Raw genomic sequence first — 16570 nt, forward strand, 5'->3', positions numbered from 1 at the left:
TTGATCAGTTACTTGGTCAGTTACCTGATCAATTACTTGACCCGTAAAGCAAAAACCCTTTTCTTTTTTTTTATGTTTGTTTTGCAAAACCCTAAAACGATTTTCATGCCAAGCAAAAACTGAATTCATATTTGTGAGCCTATGCTCTGATACCAATTGTAAAACATATACATGCTCACAACATATGCACATCAACTCGACAATAATCATAAAAGGATCAAGACTTACCTTCAGCAATTACTGGCATGGATTCCATCTCTACAACTGCACAACAACGATCACTTAGAATATAGCCTTCTATTGCTTACCAACCTTGCTTCTCAATGGACAGAACTAATGCAATAATCGTCGTGGCAACAGGGACCAATTCATCCATATATGTAGGAGACTTAAAACCTCAAGAAGCTTCCCATTAAAGCATTCCTTATCGGATTAGGTTTCCTAGTTAGATTCCTAATGTAACACTTCATTGTAGTCTTTCTTGCAGACCGAGAACTGGATTACTTACCTTAATGAATTGATACACTCTTTCATTAAGTTACAAGTATTGATTTGAGTTTGTGTCCATGTTAAACTAGATTTGACATTTAGCTAATTATCAATATACTTAATGTTAATGTGTGACAAGTCCATATTTGATTCTAACACATCACAGTGGTATGACATGGATGCCACTTGATTTTGGGTCTGTTAATGTTCTTGTGTATTGTTATTATCTGTGGAATAAGATTTTGTTAGCATAAGGACCTTAATCTGAGTTTCTTGTTCTTGACTGGATGTGGAGCTCATTTCCCAAACCTTTGTTGTTCAACTAGGTTCAAGCTTTGGTTGGCTTTGACTCTTTGAGAAGACCATTAATCACCTGGATGATCATTTCTACAGCAGCTCAAAGGTGACACATTGCTATATCTTCAATAACATGGCAAATTCTCTCTCTCTCTCTCTCTCTCAATTGGAAGACTACATCATTGACTGACATTACGAGGAGACTTATACGTCCCGGTCGAAGGCAAAGTAGCTGTTGATCCATATAATGCCTGCGCGGATTGATCTTGAGACGGTGTTAGCCACATGATGTTCTTGGTTACAATGCCTGCAGCTAGGCCATACTTGGTATTGTTGGCTCTCGCTACTCCCTCCTCAATGGTCCTGCAAAATTGCTCAGCGTTATAAGCAAAACTTATGTCCATTTTTAGCTTATCAGATAGGCTAAATAAAACAAAAGGAATCAGGCTTGTGCTTACTTGAACTTCATTAGCGACACTACAGGTCCGAATATGTCATCCTTGGCAATAAGCATATCATCCTGTGCTAGTTGTTATAGCAATTATGAGATGAACATAAAAGAAAACAGAATCCACTTCACTGTACGTATTAGATTTTTGTGTTGAACTCGAAAGTGTACCTTGACTACAGTGAATACTGTTGGCTCAATGTAATAACCCTTCTTCCCCACAGGCTTTCCTCCTGTTAACAAAGTTGCTCCTCTCTTTTCCCATGCTCGATGTAGGTCAAAATTTTCTCAAACTGCTTTTTATCGACCTGAAATTTTAAGTTAATGTCATGAATGCGAACTCTTACATAGGGAATGTTTTGTACAACGTTAGGAGTTCACAGCTTATTCTGATATATACATCAATCATAAAACTGCAGTTGTTGATGGTTATAAATACACTGATTAAGATCATATACTATCATCAGTTTTTCGCCTGTGTTACCTGGGGTCCTTGATGAAAAGGATCCCCAACAACCCAATCCTTTGCCTTCACTTGCAACTTCTTCATAAGTTCATCATAAATTCCTTCTTGAAGAAAGACTCGAGAACTGGTCACACAAATTTCTCCCTGGAAATATGAATAACAAAACAGTTAATTACTGCTACTATTCCAGCCAAGTCATAAATGAAATTCTGTTATAAAAAAATGATGAAACAAAGTTATAACCTGACCTTGTTATAGAGGATTCCCAAGGGAGCAAGGTCAGCAGCCTTGTCGACATCAGCATCATTAAAAATTAAAAGGGTTTGACTTGCCCCGTAGTTCAAGTGAAACTTTGCTCTTTGCTGCAGCCTGCATCACTTCCAAGTTGGCTATATTGTACCTAAATTTTGTTGGAAAAAATAAGAAAGAGCACAAGAGAAATGATTGAGGAGCAAGAAGCAGTTCAGAATATGATACGGAGCACTGTTCGTGCATGGTTGCAGGACGGAAGCCTAAGAGTGACGCATACAATCTTGCTGTTTTTGGTGGCAGAAGCATTTGGCTGTGTACTTGTGTCTGTTTCTTTGGCCTCATTCCCTCAAGCTTCGCAGTCTCCTTGGTCTTCCCCCAAATAACAGAACGGAGCCGGCCACAATCAAGACTGATCCTAAAGCACTGAATCACCAATTTCGATTAGACAACAAATTAGTTAGTGCCTTGCAGCGCAAGTAATTTAATCGAAGCCTATCACAAATTCAAACCGACTGTATATACTTACGTTCCCATAATCCCATGCATAATTTCTCATCAAGCAGAGCCCAACTTTGAAATAGAAATAGAAATAGAGAGAAACGGTGTAGAGCAATCCAGGGCAACGGAGGAAGACAAAGAACAAAGGCATCATTTCAAGAGAGTTCTAAAGTCAACTGAAGAAGCCATTTAGATCTGTAAACCTGAAAATTGAGTTTGGAGTGAAGATACGGATGGACCTCTCGTGGTTCTAGTCTTTATACCTTGTTTTCCAGTTTTGTTTTGGTTATTCCATCTGAGTGCTCAAGTATTAAGTATTGGTTTGTTATTCAATCCGAGTGCTGAAGATGACACGTATTTGGATCAATGGTGCATTTGACCGCTTGTATTGGGGGTTTTGTGGGTTTCGGTCTATGTTTTCCGATCCCGTCTTTCATACCTTTGAAGGGTTCATATTTGGTGTGAAAAACAGACGACACTGGGAAATAGATACCACTGGCCAGTGATTTTTTATTTCTATTTCTTCATCAACTTTGTATACTACGTTACTAAGACGGCAAAGTAGACTTCAGCAGCATGAACTTAAAGATGTTTATCCAACAGCAATTGAATAATCTCAAAGATTATACTGCAATTTGCAACAACCAGTTGTACAGAAAATGCTCTTACATTGCATTACAATGACCAAACCTAAAATAGTTTTATTGGAAGTACTTCCAATGTTCCAGAAGCTCTGGCCAAACAGAGCCTTTACAAAATCCCAGTGAATAACTTTTGACAGTAGGAAACAAGTGAATAACTTTATTACAACAAAAACAAAAAAAGGTTGCTACTCACTTCTTCAATAGCAACGCACTGCATTGTGCCATTATCTTTGATGCCCTGGTGATGGAATCGGTCATATAGAAATTATCAACAGCAGTACCAAATGGAGTCAAATCCATTTTCTGAGTGGTCTCAGGCTTAATCGAAAATGAAAAAGTAGCTGGCTCTCTCTCGTCTATGTTTAAGATGTTTGGTGCCACGGTCTTTATCCGGGATCGGAGGGTCCCAACTGTATCGTAAGGCAGCTTCACGCCTGCTACCTCAGATAGAGCACGGAGTATCTTCCAGTCGTCCCTGGCATCACCGACAGTTGGAACTGCAGGCAATGTTTGCTGAGAGCACCCTTCAGTATTTACATATGTTCCTTCCTTTTCACTGAACGCTGCTGCAGGGAGGATGACATTAGCCCGATACACACCCCGGTCGCCATGATGCCCTTGATAAACCACAAATGCATCAGATGGAATCTTGTCTAAGTTAACATCATCAGCACCCATCAGGTAGACAAATTTTGCAGACTCAATGCTGTTTTCAGATTCTGGCACAAGTCCAAGGTCAAGTGCTGCAGCCTGGGCGGCTTTGAGAAGCAGTACATTAAATCCATTCCAATCAGGCCTTACAGCATCAGCATATTTGGCAATGGTTGCAAGGGCTGAGAAAATTGCATCCTTGTCTTTTCTCTCAAACAGCCCAGCACCAACAATAATGGCAGGGTTTTTGGCATTTAAGAGGACTGAGGAAAAGGGGTGGCGACGCTCAGCAAGTTCTAGAAGTGTATCGGGGCCTGTTCCAAGATGCTGGTGTTCATAGTTTAAATCAGCTTCAGGACCAACGTACCCAACCTTGGCTTGGTTAGATAACACTGTCTTCCGGATTCTAGCATTTACAATTGCAGCTTCTACTCTTGGCTGGTAATGTAATATGAAAGCACGAGTTCAGCAACAGAAGCATACTTAAAGCACAATATATCCACTCACCACATAAGACCTACTAGGCCACTACCCAATTACCCACTCATCCTCAAATTTTCAGCATGACTTGCAAGCATGTAAATAGCAGGTGGAAAATTAATGTACCACAGAAACCATTAAAGTTAGATTGCAGAATAATACCTGGGTGCCAACCAATAGAAAAGCATCTGCCTTCTCAAGTCCAGCAATGCTACTGTTCATTATATATCCAGATCGAAGATCAGCATCACGATTGGAACCATTTCCTTCGCACCACACATTGTTAGACCCCATTTTATTTAAAAAGTCTTTTAGTGCCATCATGGACTCGGCATCAGACAGCTGACCAGCAACCCCAACAATTTCTTCTGGCTTAACTTTATGAGCCATCTCAGCAACAACAGCAAGGGCATCACGCCAGCTTACGGGCTTAAAGCGTCCATCAGCACCACGAATCATAGGGTCATTCAACCTTTGCCTCTTCAAACCGTCATAACAAAATCGAGTCTTGTCTGATATCCATTCCTCATTTATGTCCTACAACAGGTGGTAACCAAATACATAAATAAAGGAAAAGTACTTAAAAATGGTATGAACAACCAAAAAATGAAAACCTTATTCTTACACTCATTTAGATTGATTGATTTCATGGCTTGCATGCAAAGATGATGACATAAATAAAGAAAAAGTACTTAAAAATGGTATGAACAACCAAAAAATGAAAACCTTATTCTTACACTCATTTAGATTGATTGATTTCATGGCTTGCATGCAAAGATGATGACATCCAGAATTTGAAACTGAAATGCCACTAGTGCATCAAACAAGAAATCACTAAAACAGCAACAAAAACTAAAGAGTAAAGGCGAAGTCCAAAAGGGGAGAAATCCTCAAAAGTCAAAACCTAATATGAACTCTACAGCATCCAAACTCACAATGTTTTGTCAGCATCCTCAACCCAGAAGTTATAAGGAGTTTTCAGCAGCTCATATTTACATTACCAATCACTTTTTTATGATCAGGTTTTATGCTGCAAATTACTAGCTTCAGACTGACCAATAAGGAAAGATTCAAAAAAAATTAAATAAATAAATAAAAGAGGCAGTAGTGCTGAGGTGTCCACATCCACCTCAAGTATTTTTGTTAGAAAACTGGATGTGCAAGATAGACTGGATTCCGTTAAGCAAAGGGGTCGATAATTTATCTATGCTAATATTATTTCTCAATGAAAAGGCATCGCATATACATAAACCACATATAGGCAAAAGATACCAACAGAAAAGAGAAAAAAAAGGGGAAAAAAAACACCAAATATTTATCTAAACTGGGATGATAGTCTTGATATCAAGTGGCAAGGTAGCTGGAGAAGATAGTTAAAGAGAAGTAGTTTGGGTGGTCTGGATGGAAAGAAATAAAAGATTATTTGAAAACTATGGAGGGGTGGAGATGGAAGACCTGTGGGAGAGAGTCAAGTTCTGGGCATCCTTATGGGTTTCAATTTCTAAGGAATTCAAGGATTATAATCTTTCTTCCATTATTCTTAACTGGCAAGCAGCTGTAGTATAAGCCCCTAAGCCTTGATTAGTATTATTAGACGAGATGCTAGGACTATAGCCCTAGCTGCCCTCTTTAGATCTTTAAAGCGGACTCCTTGTCCATCTCCCTGTAACTCGATTTTGCTTTTTTAATAAAAAGCTGTTTCTTCTCAACAAAAAAAAAAAAAAAAGAGAAGTCATAATATCTTCTCCCTTTTATTATAATAAATAATATAAATAAAACAAGATTCCCTTGGGATTTTAAACATCTTATAAAACATAAAAATACAGCTTGACCAAGATGGAAAATTATGAAACCATGTAAATATATTTTGTTGTCAAACTTTTTTTTTGGCATATAAGCATTTCGTTTAATCCAGCATAGAAGATGCAACACAAGAAAAGCACATATGGAACAAGTTAGTTTTTATCATGACAGAACCATCACACCATGCTGAAGGCACATAATAATAATAACTCATGTCTAACAAGTTATTTTATATCATGATAGGCCCAGACTGTGTCCACAAATGCAACAGCAAGCATCTAGGCGTTGAACACCAAAACATGCTAATACACGTACCTCATTTAAGCGTGGAACAATGCGCATGACTTCTGGACCTCTGCTATCAATTCGAATGTTGGATCCAACAGCATCAGTAACATCAATGGTCTCTGTTCCCTTTAATTCCCAATTACGAGCTTTAAATGCAAATGGTTTTGAGGTTAGGGCTCCTACAGGACAGATATCTATAACATTTCCTGAAAGTTCACTTGTCATAAGCTTTTCAACGTAAGTCCCAATTTCCTCTCCACTTCCACGGCCTAACATTCCAAGGTCCTGAACCCCAGCGACCTCTGTTGCAAACCTAACGCACCTGTTTAACCAAAAAGTTTTTACATCAGAAGCTTTTTACATAAGCACAGCCCAAGTCAAAGGATGAAATGGTAACTGTCTTCTGATATATCATACAAATATTTACATTCCACTGACAAGTGTTCAAAAGCCAAGAAAAGCATATTTGGAGCAGTGACCCCCTTTCTAAAAAAGTAACAAAAGAAAACAACTCAAACAAACCCTTGCATAATAGTCAGAATAACTTAGGAGGCATGATAACAGACAAGGTATTAGAGCTTCTGTTGAGTTGGTAATGCAATTTGATATGGACATGAAAACCCACAAGGTTAAGAGGTTCCACTGTTCTAAGTTTAAAAGATAACCTCACCTTAAGCACATACAGAATACAAAAGAGAACTCGAATGCACAAGGCCTCCCAGATTTTTATGGTTTATAAAAGAGTTTCTCTTTAGTAGCTGGAAAGACTGCATATATTAATCCCAATAATAATCTCTTCACCTTTTGAAACAAGGAATAAAGGACAGTAAATACCTCAATTTGTAACCAACAAAACGATATACTAATCCCAAAAAGAGCATTTAAGCATATCCACCTTGTATTCTAACTCACAAGAATTGTAGTGAATACAGAAAAACACATAAGGGGAGAATGAGAAGTAAGATTCCACTGACCGTGTACATTGAATACAGCGAGTCATGACAGTCTTGACCAAAGGACCAAGATTCTTGTCCACAACTGATCTCTTCATTTCAGTGAATCGGCCACGATCAGATCCGAATGCCATAGACTGATCCTGGAGATCACATTCTCCACCCTGATCACAAATTGGACAATCCAAAGGATGATTCATCAACAGAAACTCCATCACCCCTTCGCGAGCCTTCTTGGCTATTGGAGTGTCAGTCTTAATTTTCATACCTAACAAGGAAATTTCATCAAACAAGATATATTGTAAACATCCAATGCCACAGAGAATCGAATCGAAAAGAGAGCCTCTAAAAGTAATAATAGCCAGTTCATGATTTGAGTGAGATAAAATGCAAGACCATAGAGGAAAGACAAACCAGGCATAGCAGGCATGGCGCAAGAGGCGACGGGCTTGGGTGACTTCTCAACCTCGACGAGACACATGCGGCAATTACCGGCAATGGACAATCTGCTGTGGTAGCAAAACCTAGGGATGTCAACACCGGCGACCTCACACGCTTGCAACACGGACATGCCCTTAGGGATTTTCACAGGGTATCCGTCCACGAACACCTCGATCGCATCGTCCGGGTTCGCGAAGTGGATTCGGGCCCCACCGACCGGGGTCCGGGGCGGGAGGTCAGCGGCGGCGGGGGGCTCGGGCTGGGCGGCCGTGGACGGCTCCGGATTCTTGAGCTCCGGGGTGGATGTGACCATGGTTCTCTGGGAGCCGAGGAGGAGCCTTGCGGCCCTGGGCCTTAGGGCCCTGGAAGCAAGCGATCCCAACCCCATTGGTGTCTCTCTCTCACACTGTTTTCAAGGTGAAATGAGGGAGTGTGGCGGAGATCTATGACCTTTTGCTCTCTCTGAGCTACCGACTCAAGCTGTGCTTGCGTTTCAGGTACAAATGGATGGATGGGCCCGATTCGGCACAAGTCACAGGGCTTCGGATTCTACTTTCTTTTTTTTCTTTTCTTTTTTTTTTTTGTTGCTATTTATACCTTGTACAAAATAATGAAACATAGGAATTTCACCTTGTACAAAATAATGAAACATAGGAATTTCTTCTTTAATGTTCTTTATAACCGTTTGGAGATCTCTCATGTTAAATCATCTCCCACCCACCGTGAAAGTCATTTTCTTCGGCTAAAATTTCTGTAATAAGTCTTTTTGGTAGAGTGGTTGCATATGGTGGATTGTTTTCTTCACATCATATCCCGCATATGTATCCGACCATCTCGACATTATATATGAGTACATGTCCAACCATGTGCCTTCCAACTCTAGCATTCCTCCTTTATATAAGCCATACTTACCAATGACCATCATTAGCCTCATTAACCATTTAACGGTCAAATAATCATTACATATTAATATAGAAAACAGTTAAAATCATAAATAAGATAATGAAGATAATATTGAAAATAGCCCCCACAATAAATAAATAAAATATATTTTAATTTTAAATCATAAAAAGGCATGTGTGATGGGAATGCACCTATAGTTTGATATGGAATGTCGAGATGGTCAAATACATATGAGGGATATCGTGAGAAGAAAATAATGCAAGCACTCTAGCACAACACCCTACTTATCTAAAGTTCTTTTACATATTATACATATACCTATTTTAAGTATACATCGTTTTGATTGTTACGTGATTTAAGTGATCTGGATTCATTGCCTTGGGTGATTGTGGGAGACTTCAACAAGATTCTCAATTATACATATACATATTTTAAGTATACACAGTTTTATTGTTACGCGCATGATTTGAGTGATCTAGATTCATTGTCGTGGATGATTGTGGGAGACTTCAACGAGATTCTCAACAATAGTGAAAAGATCAATGGTCATTTACTGCCTGATCAACAGATGCGAGGGTTTAGGGAAGTTCTGGGTTATGGTGATTTACTGGACTGAGGGTTTCAGGGAACCAAAACAACGTGGTGGAATGATGATACACAATTGAAGTTGGATAGGGCTCTGGGTACTCCTTCTTGGTCTGCTATATTTGGATTTACTCGGGTGAAGCACTTTCCTCCTAGTGACTCAGATGATATTCCCAAAAGGGCCCAGAAATCATTGATTCAAATTTGAATCATTTTGGCTGCAACATCAGGAGTGTGATCCTCTAGTTGTTGCTAATTGGGAGGCTGATTTTGCTGGTGTTCCTATGTATGCTCTAACTAGGAAAATCACAAAAACTTGCATGGCCTTAGACAAGTGGCAGAAAACTACTTTTTGTGCTAGACAGCAGGAGATGATGAAGGTTAGAGGCAAGTTGGAAGCTCTAATGCATGTTCCTATCTCGGAGATTGTTCAAGCTTAAAAGAAGTTGTTAATTGAGGCTTGCATGCTTTACTGTCTCAGGATGAGGCTTTTTGGAATCAACATTCCAAAATAACATTGCTCAAAGAGGGAGACAAGAACACTGGTATCTTTCACAGGAAGGCTACTAATCGAAAGAAAAAGAATACTATTTAGGGTTTATTTGATAGTAATGGGCAGTGGTGTAATGATGATGATGGCATGGAGTATGTTTTTACATCTGACTTTACAAAAATATTTTCAGCTACTGCTATTGATGTTGAAGTGTTGATGCTACTTTAGCTGCTATTCTGCCTTGTATAACGCAGGAGATGAACCAGCCTCTATGTACTCAGTACACTGAAGGGGAAGTTAGGACTGTTTTATTCCAAATGTATCCTACTAAGTTCTCGGGACCTGATGGGATGTCCCCACTGTTTTTCCAGCACTACTGAGATCAGATAGGAGCATATGTAATGTTGGCAGTGCAAAGCTTTCTACATACTGGTATTTTATTGAAACAGATTTATTTCACTCAAGTATGTTTGATACATAAAGAGAATAATCCATAGAATATGGCTTTTGCGTCCCATTGCATAGTGTAAGGTTATAGCTAACCGGTTGAAGGTTATCCTTCCCCATATTATTATTTATCATTTTTAGACTGCATTCATACCAGGGAGATTACTTACAGATAATATCTTAGTTGCCAATGAAATCGCTCATTTTGCTCATAACAAAATGGAGGGTCAGAATGGTTATATGGCATTAAAGTTGGATTTTCTCAAAGCTTATGATTGGATGTAGTGGTCCTTTTTACATAAACTAATGGAGAGGTTCATATTTGCAAGGAGCTGGATCAATGTAACAATACCGTGTGTATGTTATGTAAACTATTCTTTTTTTATCAGAGGCAAGCCTAGAGGATACGTGATCCCTACAAGAGGATTAAGACAAGATGAACCCTCTTTCACCTTATCTTTTTCTTATTGAAGTAGAGGGCTTTTCTGCATTGTTACAACAAAAGTAGAATTTGGGTTTATTTCCAGGCATTGCTATTTGTCGTAATGCCTCTTCAGTGAATCATCTTTTGTTCGTTGATGATAGTATGTTATATGCGGAGGCTTCTAGTAATGATTGCTTACAACTTGAGGATGTTATTGCTGTTTATGGAAAAGCTTATGGTCAAGTTATTAATTTCCATATGTGCTTACTGGTGCTTAGTTAAAATGTAGAGGAAGAAGTTCAGGCTTCTGTTGCCTTTGCTCTTGGTGTGGAGATGGTTGAATCCCATGAGCGATATTTGGGGATACCAACCTATGTAGGAAGAAAGAAAACTACTAGTTTTCAATATATTAACGAACAACTAGTTGAAAAATTGAGAGTTGGCAAGGTAAGCTTCTCAGTGGAGCTAGGAATGATTTTTGATACGAGTGGTTCCTCAGGCTCTTCTTAATTATGCAATGAGTGTGTTTCAATCAACGCATAATTTTTGTGATGATTTGGAGTAGATGTGTGTTAGGTTTTGGTGGGGCAGTGCTGAAGATCAATGCAAGATCCATTGGAAAGCATGAGATGATTTATGTCATTCTAAGGAGACAAGGAGACGAAAGGTTTAGGTTTCAGAAGTCTCTTAGAGTTTAATCTTTCTATGCTTGCTAAACAACCATGGTGAGTTATCACCAATCCTTCTTCCCTTATTACAAGAATCTATATGTTTAATATTATAGTCATGGTTCTTTTTAGACTTCGGTGAATCATATATATATCATCCGATTCTTGGCGTAGCGTAGTGTTTTTGCTACACATCAGTTGCTTCAAGAAGGTTCTAGATGGCAGATTGGATATGGTCAAAACGTTTTGATTTGGCAAGATGCTTGGATTCTTGGTGTGTTGAATTTTAAGCCCTAAGTCAATGGTGTGGTTCCTAATTTATTGGCACGGGTTGATGAGTTAATTGTTCCATAAGGAAAATTAATGCGATGAAAGTAAGGTTAGAAGTACCTTTTTTGTTTATGATTCTGATGTAGTTTTAGTCATTTCTCTTAGTAATAGATTGACATATAATCGAAGAGTTTGGCATTTGGAATTCATTACTTCAAATTAGCGTGTTCGGAAAAAGCTTTGGAATGCTAAAATTGCTAAGGTGAATGCATGGATAGTTTGTCAATATATCTTATGGACTTTAGATAGATTGGCCTCAAGAAGAGTTGTATTTCAGTCTCAACTCTGTATTTTATGTAGCAATGGGGTGGTACCTAATCTGCATATCAGCCAGGATTGCACCTTTACAAGGATTGTTTTTTTTTTCTTTTTCTACTCAATCTGACCTAGCTAGCATCTACGTTCCTAAGGCCACTGCATAGGCTAACAAAATAAGTCGGTTAAATTAGTGTGCTTTGAAGCTTTCAAAGATTTCTTTTGCAAAGCTTTTCTGTTTCATTTGGGGAATTTGGAAAGAAAGAAATACTAGAGTTTGAGAGAACAAAATCATCTCTGCTTGTGATGTTGTCCTTAGGACTTCAACCAGACTTCAAGATTTTCTTTTCCATAATTCCAAGGTATCTGGTCCTTCTAGGCAAGTTAATATAACTAAATGGAAGGTTCCTTCAGTTGGTTGGTACAAGATTAATACATACGTTGCTTTTGTTGGTAATTCAAAGCAGGATGGCTGGGGCTTTCTAGTTTGTGACTCTTCTGGAATGTTTCATTCTGGTTGTGGGCATTTTGTACCCCAACTTCTTTCACCGAAACATGCAGCAATGGTGGAGTTTGTCATTTTTCTTCTTTTTTTTTTAGTCTGAAAATCATTCATTAAAAGCCCAGAGGCAAAGAGCATACAACTGAAAACACCAACTAAAAGAAAGTAGACCAGCATGGCTAAGACAAAAGAAGCCCAGATGCAATAAAAATAAATACTAGTACCATAGGTGCCCCTTCTTATAGCATTTCCCAGGAAGACCATCACTACAATCACTAACACAATTTTCTTTTTTCTTTCCATAGGTGCCCCATCTTTTAGCCTTTCCCAGATTGAGCAATTGATTGGTACCAACTTCAAGAGCTCGAAAATGGATATGTAGATTGCATTAGGACTTCAGTGGTATGATGCAGCCTTAGGGGAACCAGAGCCTATTATCAAAGCATAGAGCACGCCAATGGTAAAACAAGAATGGAATTGACTAGATTGAAAGATTAACCAAGCCAGCTGCAATTTCCATACAAGCCAACAGGAATAGATTGCTCGCACATTCTATCCTGTAAAACTACCGAAGCTGAAACTCCGCTTCTTTATATCCAGGCCAAATTGTGATCGAACCAATATTTCTTATGTTTTTAGTATCATTTCTCATACATCTTACTTAGTTATTCCTTTAACAATGTCATTTCTAACTTACTTTGTTGTAATTAGGTACATTTGAGCTTCAAACGCAGGAAATGAGCTAAGAATAGCTAGAAATGAAGGCAAGGAGGAAATGTAGAGTAGAAATGGGAAAGAAATGGAGAAATGAAGCTTTTCTAATCTTACCAGGAAAAGGAATCCCAGTTGAAGTAGGAATCCTAATGCAACTAGGAAAAATCTCGGAAAAATGGTGTTCGGAAATGAGAAATGACAGGGTCCTGGTTGGACTAGGAAACCTGATAACACTAGGAGTCCTGGTGGTGCTATGAGATATTGTGGCTTTAAGATGACTCAAGATAGCTCAAGAATGTTCTAGAATGCACAAGGAATTTCGGCAATTGAAGGAATGGGCTTTGAAATTGTCCAATTGAGAAGTTTGGCCCAAAGATTGAAGCATGTGACTTGCATATGAGTCTCTAGACCCTTCTTGACGTCTTGGAGGAATCCTAAATCAATTCTTATTGATTTTTGAGGAAAATATAAAGGAAGATTCAAGAAGATTTCGGCAAGAGCAATTATGGAAAGTTTGGGAGAAAATCTACTTCATATGAAATCTAGAAAAAGAAAATAAAAATCATTTTAGGTTTCCTGGTTGTATTCTACATGCATAGTGGCCCAATCATGGCAAGATACATTGAAGACTTTCGGCAATAAGAAGGTAACTTGTTCTCCAATTCTAATGGAATTTTCTCATTGGTCGGATGATGCAATTATGGAGAATTACTCGGAAACCTTAACCTAGGCCGTGCACTATATAAAGAAGGGATGTTTTCCCTGAGAAATCATCATGAAACCCTGAATCAAAATCGTAAATTCCTCCCTTTATTCTCTCAAAGTTTCGGCCTCTCCAATTGTTCAAGACTTTAAAGCCGTGAAGCAAGTTTCATCCTCCATTCTCCATCCTTGTCGTCCACCACCTTTGAAGACCCTCTTGCGTTCTTGAAACTTCTTTAAAAGTGTAACCATGAACCTTAATCTCTTGTTTTCGGTTCTCATGTTTTGTACTTTAAAAATCAGATTGTGTAACGTTCTCTATTTTTGGTTTTATTGGATGTTACGATTTCTTCTGAGATTAAAGTATATATTTTCATGTTTAGTTTCCAATAGCCTTGAAGCATGAATTCGTTTTAGGATTTTTAGATTGATAGTTTGCGATTTCTCTATATGTTCTTGATTGTTTGTTGATTTTGTTCTTCAATTCCACCTATTATGTTTTCAATTTCTTTGATGGCCAACTTAGGTTTTGAATTGCATGATTGAATCCATAATAAGATGCTAGCGTCCTAGGTCTTCTTAATTAAAGTGAAAAACCTATAATTACTTAGGTAAATCAACAAAGAGAATTGCATGCTTGATTAGCGTTCTAACTTGTGTGTTTTTCTTAAATCAATCAAACTTTCTAAGTGTTTAATGCGTTGAATATGTGTGTTATTGGATTGATCACTCACTAGCATTGCATGTTTAATAGGGTTAACTATGATGCGTTCATCTACTTTGGTGTGTTCATCTAGTTAATTTAACTAAGGAAAGTAAAAATAAATTATGCATGCGTTCATGGTTCGTTCATGACTGATTTTGTTCAAGTATGTGTTTTGATTTGTAAACTATGATTTGTGATCTTGAATTCGTGTTAAAGGTTATTAACTTCATCATACATCTCATCCGTCCATTTTATCTTTGATTCTTGGTTGATTGGTCAATGTAATTAGTTAAATAGTTAATTAGTTTAGTAAACAAACAATTTTCGAAATCCCCTTTTAATTCTTTATAATTTTCTTAAAAATTGTATACTTCTAATAATTTTTCTTTTCTTTGATGTTTAAATGACATGAGCACCATCAATCCCTGAATAGAACGATCCCTACTTGCTATATACTAACAATTGTCAACATGGTTAATTTTGAGAACTCACTTTGAGCTCGTCAAATTGGCAGAATGTCCTTGGATTTTCAAATGAGCTGAGGTTTGTGCCACTCTGTTCAAGCATGAATTCGAAGAGAGCGAGATTGATATAATAGAATCCTAGCGAAACTTGTTCTAGACACCAGTTTTACTCAGTTTGTCCTCGTCTTTCCGATAGTCATTTATGTGAATTGGCAATGCTCTTACAAATCTGATTAATGATGAAGGGACTTTGATCTTATCTTCAGTAGGTCGTGATGAGGATATGTCAACTTCAGCAGGTTCTGATGTAGTGGCAATATCGTGCAGGATTCTAGCCCTTTCGTCATTCCAAACGTCTTTGTACCTATCAACTTCATTTCCTAGGAATCTTGCCCATTGCGCAAATTTAGCCATATAAGGGTATTGTTTAATAGGGCTAACTATGATGCGTTCATCTAGTTAATTTAACTAAGGAAAGTAAAAAGAACTTATGCATGCGTTCATGGTTCGTTCTTGACTGATTTCGTTCAAGTATGTGTTTTGATTCGTAAACTATGATTTGTGATCATGAATTCGTGTTAAAGGTTGTTAACTTCATCATACATCTCATCTGTCCATTTTATCTTTGATTCTTGGTTGATTGGTCAATGTAATTAGTTAAATAGTTAATTAGTTTAGTAAATAAACAATTTTCGAAATCCCCTTTTAATTCTTTGTAATTTTCTTAAATATTGTATACTTCTAATAATTATTCTTTTCTTTGATGTTTAAATGAAATGAGCACCCTCAATCCCCGAATAGAACGATCCCTACTTGCTATATACTAACAATTGTAAACAGGGTTAATTTTGAGAACTCACTTTGAGCTCGTCAAATTGGCAGAATGTCCTTGGATTCTCAAGCGAGCTGAGGTTTGTTCCACTCTGTTCAAGCACGAATTCGAAGAGAGCGAGATTGATATAATAGAATCCTAGCGAAACTTGTTCTCGACATCAGTTTTACTCAATTTGTCCTCGTCTTGCTGATAGTCATTTATGTGAATTGGCAATGCTCTTACAAATCTGACTAGCGATGAAGGGACTTTGATCTTATATTCAGCAGGTCGTGATGAGGATATGTCAACTTCCGCAGGTTCTGAGGTAGTGGCAATATCGTGCAGGATTCTAGCCCTTTCGTCACTCCAGACGTCTTTGTACCTATCAACTTTATTTCCTAGGAATCTTGCCCATTTGCGCAAATTTAGCCATATAAGGGTATTGTTTAATAGGGCTAACTATGATGCGTTCATCTAGTTAATTTAACTAAGGAAAGTAAAAAGAACTTATGCATGCGTTCATGGTTCGTTCTTGACTGATTTCGTTCAAGTATGTGTCTTGATTCGTAAACTATGATTTGTGATCATGAATTCGTGTTAAAGGTTGTTAACTTCATCATACATCTCATCCGTCCATTTTATCTTTGATTCTTGGTTGATTGGTCAATGTAATTAGTTAAATAGTTAATTAGTTTAGTAAATAAACAATTTTCGAAATCCCCTTTTAATTCTTTGTAATTTTCTTAAATATTGTATACTTCTAATAATTATTCTTTTCTTTGATGTTTAAATGACAGGAGCACCCTAAATCCCTGAATAGAACAATCCATACTTGCTATATACTAACAATTGT

General features: G+C 37.8%; 1 protein-coding gene and 1 pseudogene across 1 annotated transcript; both read right to left on the reverse strand.

Annotated features, from left to right (window-relative positions):
- Positions 1-965: 965 nt before the first annotated feature.
- Positions 966-2601, reverse strand: LOC112191958 (annotated as a pseudogene).
- Positions 2602-3056: 455 nt separating this feature from the next.
- Positions 3057-8225, reverse strand: LOC112192188 (NADH dehydrogenase [ubiquinone] iron-sulfur protein 1, mitochondrial). The gene is made up of 5 exons (XM_024331781.2): positions 7684-8225; positions 7291-7537; positions 6344-6638; positions 4388-4762; positions 3057-4183 (listed from the first exon to the last, which is right to left on the reverse strand). Exons 1-5 carry the CDS (start codon positions 8096-8098, stop codon positions 3284-3286), a joined length of 2232 nt encoding a protein of 743 aa, XP_024187549.1. The 5' UTR covers positions 8099-8225; the 3' UTR covers positions 3057-3283.
- Between the last annotated feature and the right edge of the window lie 8345 nt (positions 8226-16570).

The sequence above is a fragment of the Rosa chinensis genome, chromosome 3, assembly GCF_002994745.2.
Source record: "Rosa chinensis cultivar Old Blush chromosome 3, RchiOBHm-V2, whole genome shotgun sequence".
NCBI lineage: Eukaryota > Viridiplantae > Streptophyta > Magnoliopsida > Rosales > Rosaceae > Rosa > Rosa chinensis.

What these genes read in the sequence shown, in the direction of transcription:
- LOC112192188 (XM_024331781.2), bottom strand. Translation starts at nt 8,098, where the DNA reads ATGGGGTTGGGATCGCTTGCTTCCAGGGCCCTAAGGCCCAGGGCCGCA. An exon ending in CGCCATGCCTGCTATGCCTG is followed by an intron (nt 7,538 to 7,683) that starts GTTTGTCTTTCC and finishes TTTCCTTGTTAG; the next exon opens with GTATGAAAATTAAGACTGAC. An exon ending in CGCTGTATTCAATGTACACG is followed by an intron (nt 6,639 to 7,290) that starts GTCAGTGGAATC and finishes TTGGTTAAACAG; the next exon opens with GTGCGTTAGGTTTGCAACAG.